The sequence below is a fragment of the Cannabis sativa genome, chromosome 8 (genome assembly GCF_029168945.1).
Source record: "Cannabis sativa cultivar Pink pepper isolate KNU-18-1 chromosome 8, ASM2916894v1, whole genome shotgun sequence".
NCBI lineage: Eukaryota > Viridiplantae > Streptophyta > Magnoliopsida > Rosales > Cannabaceae > Cannabis > Cannabis sativa.
In genome coordinates, this window is record NC_083608.1 from 32,665,071 (window position 1) to 32,688,014 (window position 22,944).

At 37.0% G+C, this 22,944-nt stretch overlaps 1 protein-coding gene across 1 annotated transcript; it reads right to left on the reverse strand.

Annotated features, from left to right (window-relative positions):
• Window positions 1-738: 738 nt before the first annotated feature.
• Window positions 739-10,766, reverse strand: LOC115699442 (heat shock protein 90-6, mitochondrial). Its single transcript, XM_030626856.2, has 20 exons — window positions 10,528-10,766; window positions 9,911-10,099; window positions 9,755-9,828; window positions 8,883-9,008; window positions 8,701-8,794; window positions 8,540-8,623; window positions 8,286-8,429; window positions 8,090-8,203; window positions 7,918-7,977; window positions 7,725-7,799; window positions 7,471-7,575; window positions 3,086-3,226; window positions 2,896-2,988; window positions 2,697-2,774; window positions 2,281-2,535; window positions 2,089-2,191; window positions 1,786-1,960; window positions 1,592-1,697; window positions 1,413-1,502; window positions 739-1,165 (listed from the first exon to the last, which is right to left on the reverse strand). The coding sequence occupies exons 1-20, from the start codon at window positions 10,633-10,635 to the stop codon at window positions 992-994; spliced, it is 2,388 nt and encodes a 795-aa protein (XP_030482716.2). The 5' UTR covers window positions 10,636-10,766; the 3' UTR covers window positions 739-991.
• Between the last annotated feature and the right edge of the window lie 12,178 nt (window positions 10,767-22,944).

A 22,944-nucleotide genomic window follows, 5' to 3' on the forward strand; every position in this document is an offset into this window, starting at 1 on the left:
CTTTCAAATTTTCTCTATGTTCATCTATTTTTTTTTCTTCTCAATTTGGAGTTGAGTCAAGACAATGAATGGTCGATTGGGGTTTAGGGTTTTAGACTTTTAGTATGTGTCTGGAATTGTAGGTTTGGAAAGCTTCTCAAGATAGTTGGAAAAATTAATTAGCAAGTTTTGGGTATTTTCATCGTTATAATATACATATAACAAAAATAACAAAAATACAATATTCCGATAATATCTTCATTTTAAATGAGTTTTATCTTCAATTTTTTCACTTATCTATCCTCGTATTATTATATTATTTTTAAAAAATAGAAAGTACATTTTGTCAAAGTGTATTCATAATAATTTTATAAGAAATAATAATTTAAATATTTATTAGTAAATTTTTAAATTTTAATATTTCTAATAAATTTCTTCTGTATCATTTGTCAAAAATTATATAAAAATTATTGAAACTATAAAACTTTAATAATTATTTCATTAATTGTAAAAATAAAATATAAAAAGGTAAAATACGAATTTAGACCCAAATAAAACACGACTCAACTCGCATTTTTTAATAACATAACATGACAACTTTTTTATAGCACAATGCAACTCATATTTTCTAATATCATGACACAACACGATTCATATTTATGGCATGACACTTATTTAGAGCACTAAATTCCACAATGCAATGTAGGCTTACAATGAAAAGGAAAAAAGTACTATGTAGGTAGATAATGCAGAACACAATAGAACAATTTGGAGCACATTCATACACCCATTATTTAAAAATTATATAGACTATTATTAGTTGGGAAAGTAAACAGAATATCATGGGTAAACAATATCAGTTGGGTTGTCGTCAAAACTTAAAATTACCAACTGAGCCAAATAGAGTTCTTTCCCAATATCCCCTGATTCAGTCCCAAAGTTGCACATAAATCTTATGTATGAAAGAAAAGAAAAGCTACTATTGACTCTATAAGAAACATTCCCCTTCTACTCATTTCTGATCACCACCGGCATTTACTGGCTCAACAACCTCAGCCTCCAAGGTTTCTGTCTTGCTCTGGTTGACTATGGGATGTTGAACATTTGCAGCTGTTGACCATTTTCCAGAAAGGGCCATTCCCATCATCTCATATATCTTACCACCCAATTGTGCTGGATTGTCAGGCTGCATTACCACCAACAAATTTATCAATAAGAAAACCAGTATATGAGTTATATCTGTTCAAAAAGCTGCGCTTTCAATTATAATTTATCATCCTTAACAGAAAGATAAAGATGGATTATGATATCACTCATCCATAAATAGGTTTTCTGTGACTCAGAATACAAGAGAACTGTTGAGATCTAATTTAAAAGCCCGAATGCATCTATAAATGGAAAAGGCCGCACTTAGAAATAGTGTAACCACTTACAGTGTAACCGCTAGAAACCAAAGCTGTATCATACAAGAGATCAATAGCTCTTAGAGCCTCTTCATCATTTGGATTACTCCTGCTTGCAGCCTGCAAATACAGAGTGAAATTGTCAGTATATAACATATAAAAGGTGCCACTGAAAAATTATATAACAAAGAAATCCTTGTTCACCCTACATTCAAGCTTTTAATAATTGGGTGTTCAGGATTTATCTCAAACACCCTTCTGCCTCTCATGTACTCCAAACTAGAATTATCACCCATAGTTTGCGACTTCATCAACCTGCAAGAAGATCAAGTTAGCTCTTACAATAATAATTTAATAAAAGCATCTGAAAGGTCGTTATCATCAGCAACAGGTGAGTCCCTACCTTTCCATATTCGCTGACCAACCAAACTTCCCAGATACAAGAACACAAGGTGATGCGCTCAGACGATTAGAGATTTGAACACTAGCAACTTTATCCCCCAAATGCTTCTTAATCCAATCACATGTTTGGCCAAATTCCTGTTTAATTTCCTTTTCTTTCTCTTCATTCTTTTCACCTGGAGTAATTGATTGTTCCAGTTAGATTTTCTTTGCCAAATGCCAATGATAAATGAAAGAAGCACATCACAAACAAAATTAAAAAGAATTAGAAGTATATTAAAAAGAAAGTACTAAATAAACTAACCTAAGTCCAAGTCTTCCTTGCTAATATCAACAAAATTTTTGTCCTTGTATGATTTCAGGTTCTGGACTGCAACCTCATCAATAGGATCAACCAAGAATAGCACCTACAAAAAATTGAATCACAATATAAGCATGAGCTGACATGAAAACAACAGCACTACCAGCATCACAAAATGTTAAGGCCAAAACATACTTCAAGATCCTTCTCAAGAAGTTTTTCTAGGAAAGGCGTATTTTTAGCACTTGTCAAACTGTCAGAAGCAATGTAATAGATGTTCTTCTGCTCAGGCTTCATGTTTTCAACATATTCATCTAAACTGATCAACTCTTCGTCACTTTGGGAAGAGAAAAATCTGAGCAAGGGAGCAATACGCTTGTGGTTTTCACGATCTTCAATACAACCGAGCTTCAAAAATTTGCCAAAGTTTTCCCAAAACTTCTCATAGTCCTGTGGCAACCATAAGGAATTCAGGTGAAACAAAACTCTAAGAGAGAGAAAGAGAGACCAATCATGAATATTCCAAATCTAATCAATTGTATTTTGTAAGTACATTGGAAAATGTCTTTCACAAAAAAATTGGTGGATGAAGACGGTAAAGAAAGATATACCTCTCTATTCTCACTCAGTGATATTCCCAAAATCATGTCAAAGGCCTTACGCACTAAACGTTTCCTCATAATCCGTACCTTCAAGCAGACAGTAGAGATGAATTATAAAACAAACATAGATACTAAAAACTAACATTTAAACAACGATAGAAGTGAAAATAGAGATAAATTTGTAGAAGGTATCAATGTAAGTACTTACAATGCGACTTTCTTGAAGAATTTCACGGGATACATTAAGTGGGAGATCATTTGAGTCCACAACACCTTTGACAAAGCTTAGATATCGTGGGAACTATTCAATGATTGTAGACTGTTAGTACCATATGCATGATTTCCATTTTACAACACAAATAACATTAATCAACTAAAAATCTATAGTATTTTCCTACCAGTTCTCCATCAAAGTCATCTGAAATAAACACCCTTTTCACATGAAGCCTAATATTTTTTGTCTTTGGATTCACCAAGTCATCTTTCCCTGTGGGAGAAATGGCTGGTACAAAAAGTATAGATCGGAACTCTACTTCACCCTGTAATAACAACTCATCAGATAAGAGACCAATGTGAGAAGGTTGTGCAACATAACACACTTACACCTGGTCCAACGGAACAAATGTTGCTTCTTTCTCTATAAATAAATTTGGATAACACAGTGAATCAAAAAAATTTATGTCATCAACTTTTCAATCAATATAAGTTTTTGATATAAAATGTTTATTGTTAGATATTAGCTGTAAAAGAATTAGATGTTTAGTAGATATTTAGTAGTTTCCTATTTTTTTGGTAGTTTCCCTTTTATGTCTCCTAATTTTGTATATAAATATGTATTATTCTATGAAATCAATACACAATTCGAATCACTATTTTCTACATGGTATCAGAGCATTGTGATTCAAAATTTGAAATTCGAAATTAGGTTTCATAAAAAAAAAAGAAAAAAGAAAAAAAAAAGAGAGCTTAGGGTTTGAGTTTAGGGTTTTTCGGAAACCCTATTTGGAGTGCGAATTTAGTCTCACCGCCCACTCAGCCGTGTTGCCCAGCCGCCGATCTACGAAACCCCGAAGTCCGGTCGCCGGATTCCTCGCGCGTGGGGCTCACGCGCCGGCGCGTGGAGGCGCGTGTGACGGCACCTTCGACGGCGTTCTGTTGCCGATTCATCACTGGGTTCTTCTAAGCCCACTCGCATCTGTTCTAGGTTGTAATTCGGTATTTGTTTGACTTCTTCGTGTTTGGGTGTTCATTCTTTGGTGTTATTTTGTTCTTTTTCTCTGTCCTTTGTGTTTGCTTTTGAGATTATGGCAGAGATAAGATCAGATTCAAAATCAGTTGTTGTTTTTGATGTTGTTCCCGTGATGTCTAAAATCACGGACCATAAGTTGATTGGTTCGAATTATTTGGAATGGAGTAAGACGATTCGACTGTATTTTAGGAGTATTGACAAAGATGATCACTTGACTGACGATCCTCCTGAAGAAACAAACGATTCAAGGAAAATATGGCTCCGTGAGGATGCTCGCTTGTTCCTTCAAATTCGAAATTCTATCGATAATGAGGTAATTAGTTTGATTAATCATTGTGAATTGGTTAAAGATCTTCGCAAATCTTTATATGGATTGAAACAAAGCCCTCGTGCTTGGTTTGGTAAATTTAGTCAGGCTGTTGAGAAGTTTGGTTTGTTGAAAAGTAAGTCAGATCATTCTGTGTTTTATAAAAGATCAACTGTTGGTATCATTTTGTTAGTGGTGTATGTTGATGACATCGTTATTACTGGAAATGATACTGAAGGCATCTCATCCCTTAAGTCTTTCATTCACACCCAGTTTAACACGAAAGATTTAGGGGAACTCAAGTATTTCTTGGGGATTGAAGTTACTCGGAGTAAACAAGGTATTTTTCTGTCTCAAAGAAAGTATGTACTTGATTTGCTAACTGAGACAGGGAAATTGGGATCAAAACCTTGCAATGCTCCAATGAATCCAGCTGTGCATCTTACACGTGATGGGAAACCATTTGAAGATCCTGAGAAATATCACAGGTTAGTTGGAAAGTTGAATTATTTAACTGTGACTCGTCCAGATATTGCATTTCCAGTTAGTGTTATCAGTCAGTTCATGTCTTCCCCAACAATTCATCATTGGGCAGCATTAGAACAAATTTTATGTTACTTAAAAGGAGCACCAGGACGAGGTATAGTTTACAAGGATCATGGACATACCCAGATTGAGTGTTTTTCGATGCGTATTGGGCAGGCTCCAAGGTAGATAGACGATCCACTTCAGGATATTGTGTATTTGTTGGGGGCAATCTGGTCTCTTGGAAGAGTAAGAAACAAAATGTTGTATCTAGATCCAGTGCTGAATCAGAATATAGAGCTATGGCCCAGTCTGCGTGTGAGGTAATATGGATTTATCAGCTTTTGACTGAATTCGGGTTTAAGACTTCTATTCCAGCAAAATTATGGTGTGATAATCAAGCTGCTCTTCATATTGCCTCGAATCCCGTATTCCACGAGCGAACTAAGCACATTGAGATTGATTGTCATTTTGTTCGTGAGAAAATTCAACAAGGTCTGATCTCCACAGGATATGTGAAGACCGGAGAACAACTAGGAGATATTTTTACAAAGGCTTTGAATGGGGTGCGGGTCGATTATCTTTGTAACAAGCAGGGCATGATTAACATCTATGTTCCAGCTTGAGGGGAAGTGTTAGATATTAGCTGTAAAAGAATTAGATGTTTAGTAGATATTTAGTAGTTTCCTATTTTTTTGGTAGTTTCCCTTTTATGTCTCCTAACTTTGTATATAAATATGTATTATTCTATGAAATCAATACACAATTCGAATCACTATTTTCTACATTTATAAACTTGGCCAACTGCAACCAAACCCAAAAAAAGAAAACAAAAAAAAAACAGATTTGAGGTTGCTTGGTAAGACATTTCAAATCTTGTTTCCTATTTCAAATGTGAAAAGAAACCATGAAAGATAAAAGATCTAATTCAATGGTACCTTATAAGACAAAATAAGAAATGCATGGCGTAATATTGTGTTCTAGTGTAGGAAAATAATGTTACGCTTTAATGGAGGGTAGCATATCTATATTAGGCTTAGTTAAATATATAGGATTTCGTGTAATAAGTTTTTGATATTCAGTGACTCCTATTAAAAAATAGGGGTCTTTTTAATATTATACCTAAAATTGATTTTATTTATAAAAATACCTTTAAGAAAATTATTTGCACAAATACCGATTGCCACGTCAGCATAAATACCGAAATATAAAATAATTACCGAAAATTGAAAAAAAATAAAAAAATCTCGCTTCCAGAAATTTCAGTGTTTTGCAAATTTTAAAAAAAGCAACCTTTTGGTTGCTTTTGATGTAAATAATATATCAATTAGTTACTTTTTATTAGAAAAAAATTAATTCAAGATAATTTTTTTCTCATACACATTTGGTTCCTTATTTTGATCAGACAACTTTAAAATTAATATATATAATAATTTTCATATTGTAACTAATTCTATTATGTTTTAGATACTATTTGGTAATTTTATAAGTTTTTTTATTAACATATTAAATTCTTTTTATTAAATAAATTTATTATTAGTATACTATATTTTAACTTTTAAATACAAAATAACAAAAGACTTTAAGTTAAGTTATGATGTTACTTGATATGTTAAAGTTTATTAAATTTTAAATTTTATTACTTTTTGTTACAAAATATAAAAAAGGAATAAAAAAGTTTCTTTTAACACTGATCGTCCTTTTTCGGAGTCACTAAAATGTAAGAGAGATATCTAAGTGTTAGAGGAAAAATAAAAAAAACTAAGAGAAATAATAAATTTAGAGAAAAAGAATAATAAAAAAATAATAATAAATGAAGAAATAATAATGTCAGAAAAAGAAAAAGTAAACAAAAAGGAAAAAAAAAGTAAAAAGATAAATATTAGAGGAGACTTATAATTTCTTGTTTACATTTTAAATTATAGTGTGTTATTTTGTTGTTTAAGAAACCTTAGTCTAACTTTTAATTTTAGTCATTTTTTTTTTGTAGCAGAAAAATATATGCTTCTAACATGTCAAAATGATCACTTTAAAAAATAGATTATAATAGTGTAATTTTTGTGTCCAAATAATAAATTGCGTGGCTGAAAAAACTTTTGAAATAAAAAAAAATAAAGAAAGTGAGAATAATAACAATTTGTGTCGTTTATTCACATAATTTTTTTTTTTAAAAAAAAAATCTGATTGTATATCAACTAGGAGAGTCAATAAAATGTAAAAGAAAAACATATGGTTAATTTTTAATTTTAGTAGGCGTGTAGCGGTATTTAAAACAATAAAATGGTCTAAAAAAATTTCATAAATAATTTACAATTCACGTTGATACATATAATTATTTTTTTCTAAAACTACTAATTAGATTAAAAAACAAAAAAGAATGTAAAATAATAAAAAAAAAAGAATAGAATGTAAAAAAAAAAATATATTTGATCAACCTAGTTTACTGTTATTTTGAAAAAAATAAGATTTTTATAATAAAATAAAGAAAAAAAAAAAGCTACTGTGTCTGGAAAAAAAATAAAAAAGCTAGCATGTAGGCAGAGTTTAGGAGAGAGAAGCAATAAATATACATTGGTATACCTATCAAAAAGAAATGCCTAAATTGTGAGTATTAAAATAGGTAAGGGTAAATTCTTAAATAATTTAATAATAATAGTTGTTGGTGCAAATATTTCTAAAAAATAATCATATATCATCTGTACCTCCGTTGTAAAGTGTGATGAAGCAAGAGGATCTAGATACTCATTAAAAGTTTTCTTGTAGAACTCATTGTAATCCTCTGTGGTAACATCCTTAGGGCTGCGGAGCTGCACAGTTAAACAAATGATGAATCAGTATTCCTCCCACCACAAGTGGCAACCATCACACGCCACAGGTGTGCATCGCTGCAGCCACACCACGCAGTGTGCACCAGACTGGGCATGCCGAACACACATAAATAAAAGCTAATGCTTACCCATAGTGGTTGGGTCTCATTAGTGAGGTCCCAGTCCCAGTACTTTTCAACAACAGTCTTAGTTTTCTTCTTCTTCTGTTGCAATATAATAATGAACCAAGTCCACAGCGAAAAATGGTAAGCTGAATTTTATAACAACTAAAAGTTTGTCAACTGAAAAAAAAAAAAAAGTGTAAGAAGCAGAAATGAGTACCTCGGTCTTTTCATCTTGTTCATCCTTTTTTGCTTCAGTTGGATCCTCATCAACCTCAACCTGGAAGCCCAATATACACGAAAAATTTTACTTTTTGGAGAGAAACACATATAACATTTGCAAGATGGGTGTATCTTAAGAGCAACACATCATGTGTACAGGATAGCTTTACCTCCTTAGTATACCCCTTTTCCTGCCAAGTGTAAATTGGGAAAGAAACAAACTGCGAATAGTTCTTTACAAGCTTCTGAATCCGTTCTGGATGTGCAAAACCTTTGTCATCACGCTGAAAATAGATTGGAAGCACACAACTCAGTTTGAAGGATCAAACCAAAAGAGCTGTTAGGCAGCAATTTTTTTCTGCTGACCTTTAGGTACAAAGTTAGGCGTGTTCCTCTAGGAATTAGATTCTCAGGGTCTGTTTCCTCTCGAATTGTATATGCACTAGCATTAGCCTCTCCTTCCCATACATACTGTTTATCAGATTTTGGGCTCTTTGTAGAGACAACAACCTACAAGCAAGAAGGTTGCAAAGACAATAAAAAATTTTACAAATGAGGCAAGAATTACAAAAAAAAAACATAATAGCCCAAGTGTTTGCAACTCCCACTAAAGAACTTACTCGATCGGCAACCAGGAATGCTGAATAGAAACCAACACCAAATTGGCCAATCAAATTATTGTCACCGCCAGCATCCTTGCTATCCTGTAAAATATTATACTATTATCAGCACAAGCAGCAACTTAAACAAAAGTCCAACTACACTAGTTCAAGTATTAGACCTTCAACGCTTTCAAGAACTTTGCAGTTCCACTTTGTGCAATTGTTCCAAGACAGTCAATAAGATCTTGTCGAGTCATACCAATACCAGAATCACTGCAAGAAAAAGAAAGAATTGAAAGGCTTCTTTCCACAAAAAAATAAAAAATTGAGCAATCTGGTAACAGAAGCTGATTAGGCTTACGTGATTGTTATAATCCCATTGTCTTTATCAGTTTGGATGCGAATATCAAGATCTGCTGCATCCTTCAATAACTGAGGCTCTGTTACACTAAGAAAACGCAGCTTGTCCAGAGCATCACTTGCATTACTATATAAAGATTCATACATTAAGAAGGTCAGATACTTCACGTAAACTAACACTGTCCAATTTGAATATTAAAAAAGATGTCTATGAATATAACAAACACCCAAAAAAATACTCTTGCTCCAGAACCAACACTGTAAATATAATAAAACCGAAAGTAAAGAAAATTATTAAAACCATCCCAACTATTTTATCTCATTCAACCATGCTCTTGGCAGAACAATGAAATCATATAGATAGGGAAACCATTCTATGATTCAAGATCGAAGAATTTGAGAATTGGAGCTGACATATGATTCAAGATAGACTTTTAAAAATAAATAAATAATAAAAAAAAAGTACACCAAAACCAAGTTCAGCAAAAATGCAACGATATCTATTTTATAAACACATTTTCTGAATTCTATACCATTCATCATTAAAAAATTATCATGTGCATATGTGTCTTTTTGCTAGGTCAACCAGGGGTACAAGGCATGAGAAATTCCACGTGTAGCAGTGGCAGGTCAACAAGCCCTCACCAGGCCCTATCCATCATGCTATTAAGCACAATAACACAGCCTGATGCGCATGCCCAACATAGTCCACCCAAAAAAACATGCCAGACCAGGTCCGGAGCAGAGGGCAACTGCCCCTTGAGCCTGCCAACATGGACTATAGCAGTCCTCTAGTTCTAACTGAAGTTACTGAATGAGAATCAAGACAACAAAAGAAGGCACACTCGGTAGCATGAGGAAACACACAAATACCTGATAAGCTCCCTAAGAAACACCTCTTTGTTACTATATAAGCTGTTCACAATGAGGTCCATAAGGCGACTGACCTGCGTAAAAGGGGCAAATGTTTTAAAATTTTGATGAAGTTGAAACTTGCAAAGTGGTATCAAACAGCATTTAAATACATACCTCTGCCTGATATTCATACTTCTCAGCTGGTGGTGTGGCTGATGAATCAGAGGCTGCTGCAGTCGACTCATATCGGCTTCTCAAAAAGAAGTCATTTTTTAAGTTTATCTGAGTTGGAGAATTGATGGCAGTACGATTCCCGGTGGTTAATACCGAGTACCATCTTTGTTTGGAATCTCTTTCTGCGACCTACGCATAGCCAAACACATTGAAATATATCAGAACACACGCACATATATGTATAAATGTAATACATCTAATAAAAATAATCCAAACCGAATTTATATACAACAAATAACTGAAGTTGGACATACGAAATCACCATAACACAATAAATACCGTGGTATAAGATCAATCAACGGCAAAATGGTTTACCAAAAAAATGAATATACTTCTCTAGCACAGACAAGCAATTAGCTGGAAGCAGTAAAAATTCAGCATTTCTACCTCGGATTATCTAGATAATACTAAAATGAAAACAGAGACAGCACCAACAAAATGAAATTCGTAATCGATTGAAATACATGAACCAAACAACCAAATGCAGCAGCAGAAAATGAAAAGAGGAGGCAATTGAGTGAGTACGCAAACGAAAGTATAACAATGGTGAAATGTACCGTTTCATAGAGTGAAGAGGTAGAAGAAATTGGAGCAGCAGCGTTACGATAACGTGAACCGCCATGGCGCAATACAGAGGAGAGGGATCGGTTGGAAAGCCTGTGCATGGTGAGGGAGTAGAGTGAGATGAATGAAGGGAAAGGTGAGTAGTTTGGAGTTGAGTTAAGACAATGAATGGATTGGGGTTTAGGGTTTTAGGCTTTTAGTATGTTGTCTGGGAATTGTAGGGGTTTGGGAAGCTTCTCGAGATCGCTCGAGAAATTAATTAGCGGGTTTTGGGTATTTTCGTCATTCCAATATACATAAAACAAAAAATATATATAATATTCCAAGTACATTTTCATTTTAAATAAGTTTTTTCAATTTTTTCACCTTTTTAACCTCAAATTATTATCATCTCCAACTCCAATTAATATTTTATAGTACAATTACAAGAGTATAATCAGAAAGACTAAAAATCAAATTAAATTATTTTTATTTATTTACTTATTTGAGAAAATTTGTGTATCCATTGATAAAGAGTTACAAGTTGAGGATACAAATGTTCTTTTGTCCAAATAGTTTTTTATCTAAGTCTAAAGCATACTTAACTAAGTAATGAGTAACATTATTTGTCTCAAGAGCAACATAGCTAACATTACCTTGAGAGAGGGAAGATAACATGCTATTAATGTTAGAAACAAAATCTTACAAATGAAAATTGGTAGTGGTAGATTGTTTGGCACTGGCTACAAAAACCTTACAATCCAATTCTATGTAACCAATTTCAAGGGAATTTTCAAGGCACCACTTATGAGATTGTTAAAAAGAGAGAGCTTCCATCAAAAGTGGTGAGAAGACTCCAAACCAAGGAATATAAATAGCAGCCAATAGCCATGATTACACCATTACAATCTCTTACGATAAAGTTAAGTCCCATTTTACAACTTTTTATATCTTGAGCTACATTAATATTCAACTTCAAATGACCAATTGGTGGCGATACCTAGTGTGTAATACCTTAGAGTTAAGAAATTGATTAGCTAAACCCTAATTAGATAATTATGAATAATTGAAGAATTATATTATTATATAATTCAGTATGTGTGAATTAATATGATTTATAACATGGTAAGACCCCGTTGATGAGCTAGAGGCATTTTAGTAATTATGACCCAAGAAGGGTAAAATGATGAAATTAATTTAATTACGTGCTTAATAGAACTATATTATTATATAGTGTGCTTGTGTTGTCTTTTCTGGTGTGTTCTGACAGGTTGGCGCGGTATAGTCACAACCGGGTATTTCGGGCCGAACCGAGTTCGGGCTCGAAATGCAAATTAGATTGTTTATTTGGCATTTTATTTGATATGGGATAATCTGAATTTTATTTGAAAAATATTTGGGTATGGAATGACATGTTTACCCTTATGTGTATGTGAGTTGATTTTTGGCCCTAAGGGCATTTTGGTCATTTGACCTTTAATTATTATGTTTGACAAAATGGAATTTTGAGAAAAACAAAAGGAGTTTTCTGGGTTGTGAATCTCTCCCACCCGACCCCTCTCTCTCACTCAAACCCTCTTGATCTTCAAACTTGATTTTTGGAAAGAAAAGCTTGATCTTGGCTTGCTTTGGAGCTTAGTTATTGTTGAATCTTGAGCTTGCTTTTGAATTGGGATTTGAGGTAATTTTCTTTGGTTTAAACTTTGTTTATGGCTGAATTTAATTGTGAGAAAAGCATAAAAAGGATGTGGTGTTCTTGATTATGCATATTGTTGAGTTTGATGTTTGATTTTAGTGGTTTGGGTGTGAATAACATGAATTTTCTTGTTGATTTAATTGTGGTGTTGTGGCTGAGATTTTTTGGGGATTCTCTAGTTGGAAAATTCATGTTAAATAGTGTTTTTGTTGCTGGATAACATGGAGAAAATTGTTGAGTTAAAGCTCAAGTTTGAGAGCTTAAAGTTTGTGAATTTAAGCATGTTTTGGGTTGATTATGCAATCTAGTTTCTGGGGTTTAATATTGAAATTTGATGCATGAGTTATGTTTATTTGAGCATCTATTAGTTGTTAGCAACCCTATTTGATGGTTTGGGGCTGAAATTCGTGGTTTATTGCTGGTTTTTCTGGGTTTTAAACCCACGTGCCGCGGCATGGTTTTAGCATGCCGCGACGCGCCTTTTTCTTTCTAGGCAGATCCTTTTTGCAAACTTCAAATAGCCATAACTTTGTGATCCGGACTCCGATTTGGGAGTCTATATACCGTTGGAAAGCTCTTTTTGAGCTCTATCTGAATATCTAAATTTTAAATGCCATGTGAATATTTTATGAAAGTGAAAGCAGGGGTTAACCCTATTTATGAAAATCCCAGATTTGTGTGACTAGGATTACCGGCACCTGATCAGGAGCACCCGAGGATTCGGAATCTCTGACATTGCGGGACAACAGGTAAGACAGTGATTAGCACGTAGAGTATGCGCAGTGGCGCTTATATTGAAAATGATATGTATGATTGTTTAGTAACCGGGATTAGGGTTATTACCCTAATATGAGCGGTTGATGGCCTAGGGTTATTACCCTAGTGATATATGTGTGTAAATGTCATGCCATGTTATATGTAATGAGATTTAAGAATTATGTGCTTAAGGCATAATCAGGTTGGACTCGGTAACCATAACCGAGATGAACCAATTCTAAGGCCTTAATGAATTTAGACGTGTGAGTGCAACACGTAGGTCTACACCACGTAGATATAAATAGATGTGTGAGCGCAACACATGAGTCTACGCCACGTAGACATAAATGGGCATGTGAATGCATCATGCAGGTCTATGTCACACAGACATATATGAATGGCATTACTGTTTAAATAGCATGATGAGCATATTATATTTGTTATGATTTATACTGTCTTGCTGGGCTTGGCTCACGGGTGCTCTACTGTACAGGAAAGGGTAAGGCATTAGTTGATCAGCCATGAGTTCAGGAGCTAGGCAAAGAGTGTACATGTCCAGGCCATATCAGACCAAGCGGGTTAAGGGTCTACCAGTGTTGAATTTTTGAAACTCTATTTTGCCGCTTAGGCTGACTAACTGAAAGAGACTTGTAATAAAGTTTGTAAATATTTTTGAGATCCCAACTGTTGTAAAGTTTAAATTATTACTAGTTTTATTTTCATTCCGTTTATTACAAAAGTTTAAATTCTGCGCTATTTTGATTAGTGTTTTCGTAAATAACTTGGGTAGCGTGCCTAATTATTTAGGGCGTTACAATTTGGTATCAGAGCGCCAAGGTTTTTAAAACTTCTTGTAGACCGGCCGAACATGTACATTCATCGTCAGAGACAAGCTCGACTCATGGTGCAGTAAGTATTAAGAGTAAATACTTTACTGTTTGTGTGATCATCTGTTTACCGCTTTCCATTTTAGGCAGTATGCAAGCATTTAGAGTATGTATGTGTTATGTGATGCCATGCTTTAAATGCTATTTGTTTATGTGAATATTATATGAGGTAAATAGATGAGTTAGGGTTTAAGGCAATAAGTGCGTAAGTGTGGTATTGGTGCTTAACTCGCTAGGGTTGTTGATTACAAGGGTACTAGTAATGGACCCTCTGCAATCATCTAGACCACAGGGCAAGCAAGTACAGTCCGAGGCTGTCCGAACCGATCCACCGGCACCGCCTCCACCTCCGTAGAATCCGGGGGATAATGCGGGGGCTGGTAATGTTAATCCTCCTGCTGACTGGCAGCAGATGTTTCAAGAAATGCGAAGTATCATACTTCGTCAAGAAGAAGAGTTGCAACGTTTAAAGCAACCGGCTGCCCCAGTTGATCAAAGGTTACCACCAGCAACTGTGCCAGTGGTGGTAAACCAGGGATTTATTATGCCGCACTGAGATTCTGTGTTCGAGCGGTTTGTGAAGCTGCAACCTCTGACTTTTCTGGGAGGTATTGACATTATAAAGGCTGAGCAGTGGATGATCATTGTTACCCGTATCCTCGACAATATGGGGGTGACGGGAACTGAGAAGGTGAATTGTGCGGCCTTCATGTTACAAGACCATGCCCGCGTCTGGTGGGACATAGTGGGTCAGACCCGAGACGTCAGTGTGATGACTTGGGAAGAATTCAAGAATCTGTTTGAAGAAAAGTTCTATAATGTTTCTGTAAGGACTTCACATCAGGAAGATTTTGTGAAGTTGACTCAGGGAAAAATGTATGTGGTCGAGTATACTTTGGAATTCGATCGGTTATCCAAGTTTGCTGGTGATCTGGTGCCCACAGATTTCACCAGGAAACAGAAGTATGTTCGAGGACTGAATGCCACAATCAGTCGGGACTTGAAAATTACCACATCACATGACACTTTGTATAAGAGAGTGGTAGACTTGGCCTTAATTGCTAAGGAGGTTGAGCAACAAGTAATGAAAGAGCATGCTGCAAAGGATGTCGTCACGGCATCAAATCCTCATGCAGTGGTAGTGTAATGACCGCTCTAGTAATTTGGATTAGCAAGGGCAATTAGCACTAATTTTTATTATTTTATTATTATTTGTGAATTAACTTAATTGTGGACCCCCAACGTTTAGAAATAAATATTAGAGTTATCATTTCTCAATTTCAGAAATTTTATTAGACTCTAGGGGTATTATTTAGCTTATATGTGAAATATGTTATTTTTGTGATTTTTGCTCGGCGACAAAGAAAAATGCGATGGATGGCTAGATCGATCACATGGGTAAGTTTAGAACCTTATTTCTTAGTGGGAATAAATTATCGGGTTTGAGCGGGGTTATGGAATTTGACCATTTTACCCCTAGCTTTAGAAATAACTAAGTCTTTACTTAAAGGGCAAAATAGTAATTTAAATATGGGATTGAGTGGCTGCCTAGGTGTGTGACACATGGCTTTTTTAATTTTTAGCCAAGCTTAGTTGAGAAATTCATTTTCTCATTTTTGGAAAAGTAAAGAAAAGTCAAAAATCAAAGGTTAAGCTCTTTCCCTCTTTCTCTCTATTTCGACTGAAGCAAACCAGGGGGTTTTGCTGTGATTTGTGGTGTTTTCATCAAGGATTCATCAAGAAATCAAACCAAGGTAAGCTCTAGCAACTCCTAGCCCTAGTTCTTGAAGTTAAATTTAGGTTGAACATGTGATTCTTAGTTTTGGGGGCTGTTAGGTTTTGAAATGTTTAGGGTTTGAATTTTAGAGGTTATTTGAGTTGATTTTAGTTCCTAGTTGCTGGTTTGGTTGATTGGTTTAATTTTTGTGGAACTTTGATCATTGAGTTCAAAGCTTCGAGCTTTAATGGCAACTTGAGATTTATTGGTTTGTTCTGTGAATTACTGGCTGGAAATTATTGTTTATGCCCTAATTAGGTACTCTAGAAGGTTTCATGGTAATTGGTGGAGAGTTGAGCAACAAATGAAAGGTTTTGGGAAACCTGGTGCAAACAGGCTAGCCGGTTTGCAGTGCCACAAAAATCGGCTAGCCAATTTTGGCAAGGTTCCCGGGGCCTTTCATTTTCTCAATTTTTGCCTTTTCGATGCCTCGGTTGGGTGTTTCCCCATTTCCAGAGTTAGAATAACCCATTAAGAGCATATCAGAACCTAGGGTTTTGGTTTTGGGTTTCCCGGGATTGGGGTTTTAATCATGTGACTTACCCGGTTTCAAAATGTGATTAGGGCATCCATCTAGCACGAGATTTCCGTTCAGGTCGGCCAGCACACTTGAATTCAGAAAATAGGTAAGACATGAATATAATATGTGATGTGATTATCTGAATGTATGTATATGTGTTTGTATATGCATGCTTAGATTGTGATTGCACTACCAACACTTGTATGGATATGATACAGAGTGCATTGGTATAATGAGTGCTGTTGTTGTGAGTACAATACAGTGATACCAACACGGGTACCGAAAAGTGCTAAGGTGTGTGGTATATCACTCAGTGGTACTCAGGGTACGGAGTAAACCCTACCAACACTCGTACAGTGAGGTACGTTGTGTATGTGGTATAGTGGTTGTACCCTAGTATTGAACGTTCATACTCATCTATAAAGCTCTGTAAATAGGTGTATGGGCGCCTATTTACAGGTCGGAAATTATATGATATGTTATATGCATTTCTTACTCAGTCTGTCGACTCACAGTTATGCTTCCATGTGTAGGTAAAGGAAAGGCGAAGGCTGAACAGGAATGAACCTGAGCTCGGGTGAGATTGTACATGTCAAAGCAGCGCGACCTGGAGTGTTCGGTCTCGGGACATCTAGGGATCTTATTTTGATAGTCGTTGTGCGACCTGTAACAGTTATATATTTTGGAATGTTAACTTTTAAAAGTTTAAAAACGGGATCCCGATATATGTAAATATTTTATTACATTTCAAAGTTTAATAATTAATATAAAAGTTTTAATTTGACACGTTTTTTGAGAAAATTCTTTGATTAGCAAAGATTGCACTATAATTGAAAAAAAACACTATAGCGTGCCTTAGCATTAGGGCGTTACAATTTTGGTATCAGAGCCGCCAGGTTTGTCTACCGAAGCTTGCTAAGACATGTACAATCTTCATCAGAGAAAGCTTAGTTCACGGTTCAGTAAGCCCGTACTTGTTTAGTATTTTAAATAAATGTGATGTGAAAGCATGTTAGGAAGCATATTAGATTTTTAATTAATTATTTTTTTTAAAAAAAAAAAGAAAGAAAAGTGTGTTGCCTTTAAGTCCTTAAGAGCGGTGTCAAGTTTTGATCGCTGTCTAACCTGCCTGGCTTATGGATTCGCAGGCTAAGTCCTATTAAATGGACGCCCCGCGAAATACAAGAAGTCAGGGTGATATGGTTGAGACCGGAGGCGGTCAGAGGAATCCCCAAAATCCTCGTGGTCGCGGTCGTGGCCGTGGCAGAGCTCAGGGTGGTCGCCCTGTAAATCCACCACAAGCTCCTCCGGATTGGGAGCAAAGATTTGCAGAGATGCAAGATCGAATCCGCCAACAAGAGGAAGAGATTCAAAGATTGAGGCAGCAGGGTCCTCCTGCCGTGCCTCCTCAAGTTACTCAGGCTGTTGCAGTTCCAGCGGTGCCAGCAGAACAACCTGTTGTTGGCAACCGCATGGAGCCGTTGTACGAAAGGTTCCGGAAGAAGGCACCTCCAGTGTTTCTGGGATGTCCTGATGTAATGAAGGCTGAGCAGTGGCTCACAGTGATCGAGCGTATCCTCAATTTTATGGGAGTGGTTGGTAATGACCCGGTGACATGCGCCACTTTCCAGTTTCAGGAAGACGCTCTCGTGTGGTGGGAGTTGATAACCCTCACTCGGGACGTCACAGTGATGACCTGGGAAGAATTCAAGGAGTTGTTTAACTCCAAGTATTACAACGAAGTAGTCCGCAGTGCAAAGCGAAAAGAGTTCACTGAATTGGTTCAAACTGAGGGAATGTCAGTTATGGAGTATATGACAAAGTTTGACCGTCTGGCCAAGCTCGTAGTGGGAATTGTGCCAACTGATTTCAGCAAGAAAGAAAAATATTTGGCTGGTTTAAGTGCGAAGATTCGGCACGATTCGGTGATTACTACCACCGAGGCAACTACGTATGCAGAAATGGTCGAAAAGGCTTCGAGAGCCGAGGGTGCAGTGAAATTTCTTCAAGAGCCTCGGGTGACTCCGAGTGTTGGTGGAACCCCCACTGTTCCTACTCTTGTCTATGGTAGGGACGGTGGTGACTCCACCAGTGAGCAGAAAAGGAAAGTTGTTCCAGCATCTAGTGGCTCAGGGCAAAGTAAACGGTTCCGTGGGAACCAAGGCAGAGGCGGACGCCAGGGTTATTCTTACCCTGAGTGTCCACGGTGCAAGAAACATCATCCGGGAGAGTGTAACCAGAAGACATGCTTCCTGTGTGGCATGGTGGGGCATTTCAAGAAAGATTGCCCCAGGCAAAGAAAGAGGAACCGAAAGCTGAGGTGAAACCGGTTCCTGCTCGAGTGTTCGCTATCACCCAAGCCGATGTTGCAGCTAGTCCTTCGGTTGTGACAGGTCAGCTTCCCGTCAACAACTTATTGTTTACAGTATTATTTGATTCGGGAGCTACACGCTCTTATGTAGCTACAAGAGTAATTGATCTTCTGGGTAGGCCTTGTGATATTTTAGAAAGAGGGTTTGGAACCCTAATGCCTAGCGGGGAATTGGTTATCTCTAATAGGCGCATTAGGTCTATACTGGTTAGGATCGAAGATAGGGAGTTGAGCGCTGACCTTATAGAATTAAAATTAACTGAGTTTGATATTATACTGGGAATGGATTTTCTGTTCAAGTATTCGGCCAGTATAGATTGTAAGCGGAAAATGGTGATTTTCCAGCCAGAAGGTGAAGATCCATTTGTTTATGTTGGATCAAGTCAGGGGTCCCGGATCCCGGTTATTTCTGTATTAAGGGCTAGGGATTTACTATGCAGTGGCTGTGTAAGATTTCTAGCAGTGGTATTTGACTCCAGCAGACCTGAAACATTTGGGCCTGAGGCAGTCAGGGTGGTTGCCGAGATTGCCGCCACAGAGAGAGATTGATTTTGTAATTGATCTGGCACCTGGAGTCGAACCTGATTCTAAAGCTCCTTATAGGATGGCTCCAGCAGAACTCAAGGAGCTTAAGTTGCAACTTCAGGGGATGCTTGACATTGGGTTTATTCGACCCAGTGTATCACCCTGGGGAGCTCCGGTTCTCTTTGTGAAAAAGAAAGATGGTTCCCTCAGAATGTGTATTGATTATCGGGAATTAAATAAGCTCACGATTAGGAACAAGTACCCGTTACCCTGAATCGATGATCTATTCGATCAGCTTCAGGGAAAGACAGTATTTTCGAAGATTGATCTACGATCTGGTTATCATCAACTTAGAATTCGAGAGGAGGACATACCGAAGACTGTTTTTAGAACCAGATATGGGCACTATGAGTTTCTGGTAATGTCATTCGGATTGACTAATGCTCCTGCGGCCTTTATGGATCTCATGAATAGAGTATTCAAGGATTTCCTCGATAACTGCATTATAGTGTTTATCGATGACATTCTTGTATACTCTCAGTCAGAAGAGGAGCACGAGCATCATCTTCGAATGGTATTGCAGCGACTTAGGGATCACAAGTTGTATGCAAAATTCAAAAAGTGTGAATTCTGGTTGTCTGAGGTGTCCTTTCTGGGTCATATTGTTGGGAAGAATGGGATTATGGTTGATCCAAACAAGGTAGAATAAGTGAAGAATTGGCCGAGGCCAAAGTTTGTGACGGAAGTTCGAAGTTTTCTCGGTTAAGCAGGGTATTATCGGCGTTTCGTCGAAGGATTTTCTAAAATTTCTATGCCCCTAACCGAATTGACCAAGAAAAATCAGAAATTTGTGTGGTCAGATAAGTGTGAAACAAGCTTTCAGGAGTTGAAGCAACGTTTGATAACAGCTCCGGTGTTAGCTTTGCCATCAGATCAAGAGAAATTCGTGGTGTACTGTGATGCATCCAGACAGGGTCTGGGATGTGTTCTGATGCAAGCTGACATAGTCATAGCCTATGCCTCTCGTCAACTGAAGGAATATGAGCAGCGCTATCCAACTCATGACTTAGAGCTTGCTGCTCTGGTTTTTGCTCTAAAGATGTGGCGGCATTATCTTTACGGTGAGAAGTGTGAGATTTATACTGATCATAAGAGTCTTAAATACTTTTTCACCCAGAAAGATTTGAATATGAGGCAAAGAAGGTGGTTGGAATTGGTTAAGGACTACGATTGTGAAATTCTGTATCACCCCGGGAAAGCCAATGTTGTGGCCGATGCTTTAAGCAGAAAAGGTCCCGGGCAGGTTTGTACCACGGTTATGATAGCCCCTCAACTAGCTTCTGAAATGGTTAGTGCAGGGATTGAGTTCGTGGTTGGGAAATTGCATAATTTGACACTTCAATCTGATCTGTTGGAGAGGATCAGAAAGGCACAACTGGAAGATCCCGAGCTAGTTAAGGTTCGAGACGAAGTAATGGCTGGTCGGCCTAGAGGCTTTTCAGTCTCGAACAGTGGAATGTTGTTATATAAAGCTCGAGTTTGTGTTCCTAATGTTGATGAGCTTAAGAAAGAGATACTGAATGAAGCTCACACTACACCCTATTCATTGCATCCGGGAACCACCAAAATGTATCAAGATTTAAAACCCTACTTCTGGTGGTATGGGATGAAAAGAGATGTGGTGGACTACGTGTCCAAGTGTTTAACCTGCCAGCAGATTAACGCTGAACATCTGAGACCGGCAGGGTTACTGCAACCTTTAGTCCTTCCTGAATGGAAGTGGGAGGACATTGCAATGGATTGTGTAACTGGATTGCCTAGAACTTCAGGAATGTATGATTCAATATGGGTCATAGTGGACAGATTCACAAAATCAGCTCACTTTCTACCAGTGAAAGTTACATATTCAGTGGATTAGTACGCTAAATTGTATGTGAAGGAGATAGTTCATCTCCATGGAGCCCCTAAATCTATTGTGTCAGATAGGGATCCAAAGTTTACATCAAAGTTTTGGGTGAGTCTTCAGAAGGCTATGGGTACCAAGTAAAGTTTAGCACAGCCTTTCACCCTCAAACTGATGGTCAGTCAGAAAGAACAATCCAGATATTGGAAGACTTACTGCGAGCCTGTGTCATGGACTTTGAAGGTTCATGGAGTAAGTACTTGCCTTTAATTGAATTTTCATACAACAATAGCTACCAGAGTACAATAGGGATGGCTCCCTATGAGATGTTATATGGTAAAAAAATGTCGTTCTCCTATTCATTGGGACGAGACAGGAGAAAGGAAGTACTTGGGTCCAGAGTTAGTGCAGAGGACCAATGAGGCAATTGACAAGATCAAAGCTCAGATGCTTGCTACTCAAAGTAGGCAGAAAAGTTATGCTGATCCGAAGCGCAGAGATGTTACATTTCAGGCAGGGGAACATGTTTTCCTGCGGGTCTCACCAATGAAGGGTATTAGGCGCTTCGGGAAGAAGGGTAAGTTAAGCCCTAGGTTCATTGGGCCATTTCAGATACTCGAGAAGGTCGGGCAGGTAGCATATTGGCTAGCCTTACCACCAGCGTTATCGGCTGTTCATGACGTATTTCACATTTCTATGTTGAGGAAATATGTGTCAGACCCGACTCATATCTTGAGTTATGAAGCCCTTGAATTACAACCAGACTTATCCTATGAAGAACAACATGTACAAATTTTGGATAGAAAGGAAAAGGTTCTTCGGAACAAGACTATTGCACTGGTTAAGGTGCTCTGGAGGAACAGTAAGGTGGAAGAAGCCACCTGGGAATTGGAGGCGGATATGAGGACTCAACATCCAGAGCTATTCAGGTTAGATTTCGAGGACGAAATCCTATTAACGGGGGGATAATTGTAATGACCGCTCTAGTAATTTAGATTAGTAAGGGCAATTAGCACTAATTTTTATTATTTTATTATTATTTGTGAATTAACTTAATTGTGGACCCCAATGTTTAGAAATAAATATTAGAGTTATAATTTCTCAATTCCGGAGATTTTATTAGACTCTAGAGGTATTATTTAGCTTATATGTGAAATATGTTATTTTTGTAATTTTTGCTCGGAGACAACGCAAAATGCGATGGATGGCTAGATTGATCACATGGGTAAGTTTAGAACCTTATTTCTTAGTGGGAATAAATTATCGGGATTGAGCGGGGTTATGAAATTTGACCATTTTACCCCTAGCTTTAGAAATAACTAAGTCTTGACTTAAAAGGCAAAATAGTAATTTAAATATGGAATTGAGTGGCTGCCTAGGTGTGTGACACATGGCTTTTTTCATTTTTAGCCAAGCTTAATTGAGAAATTCATTTTCTCATTTTTGGAAAAGTAAAGAAAAGTCAAAAATCAAAGGTTAAGCTCTTTCCCTCTTTCTCTCTATTTCGGCTGAAGCAAACCAGGGGGTTTTGCTGTGATTTGTGGTGTTTTCATCAAGGATTCATCAAGAAATCAAACCAAGGTAAGCTCTAGCAACTCCTAGCCCTAGTTCTTGAAGTTAAATTTAGGTTGAACATGTGATTCTTAGTTTTGGGGGCTGTTAGGTTTTGAAATGTTTAGGGTTCGAATTTTAGAGGTTATTTAAGTTGATTTTAGTTCCTAGTTGCTGGTTTGGTTGATTGGTTTAAGTTTTGTGCAACTTTGAACATTGAGTTCAAAGCTTTGAGCTTTAATGGCAACTTGAGATTTATTGGTTTGTTCTGTGAATTACTGGCTGGAAATTATTGTTTATGCCCTAATTAGGTACTCTAGAAGGTTTCATGGTAATTGGTGGAGAGTTGAGCAACAAATGAAAGGTTTTGGGAAACCTGGTGCAAACAGGCTAGCCGGTTTGCAGTGCCACAAAAATCGGCTAGCCAATTTTGGCAAGGTTCCCA

Coding starts and splice junctions, on each gene's coding strand:
- LOC115699442 (XM_030626856.2), bottom strand. CDS start 10,635: ATGCACAGGCTTTCCAACCGATCCCTCTCCTCTGTATTGCGCCATGGC. Junction 10,100..10,527: donor CCTCTTCACTCTATGAAACG/GTACATTTCACC, acceptor GGCTATGCGTAG/GTCGCAGAAAGAGATTCCAA. Junction 2,775..2,895: donor TTCTTCAAGAAAGTCGCATT/GTAAGTACTTAC, acceptor GTCTGCTTGAAG/GTACGGATTATGAGGAAACG.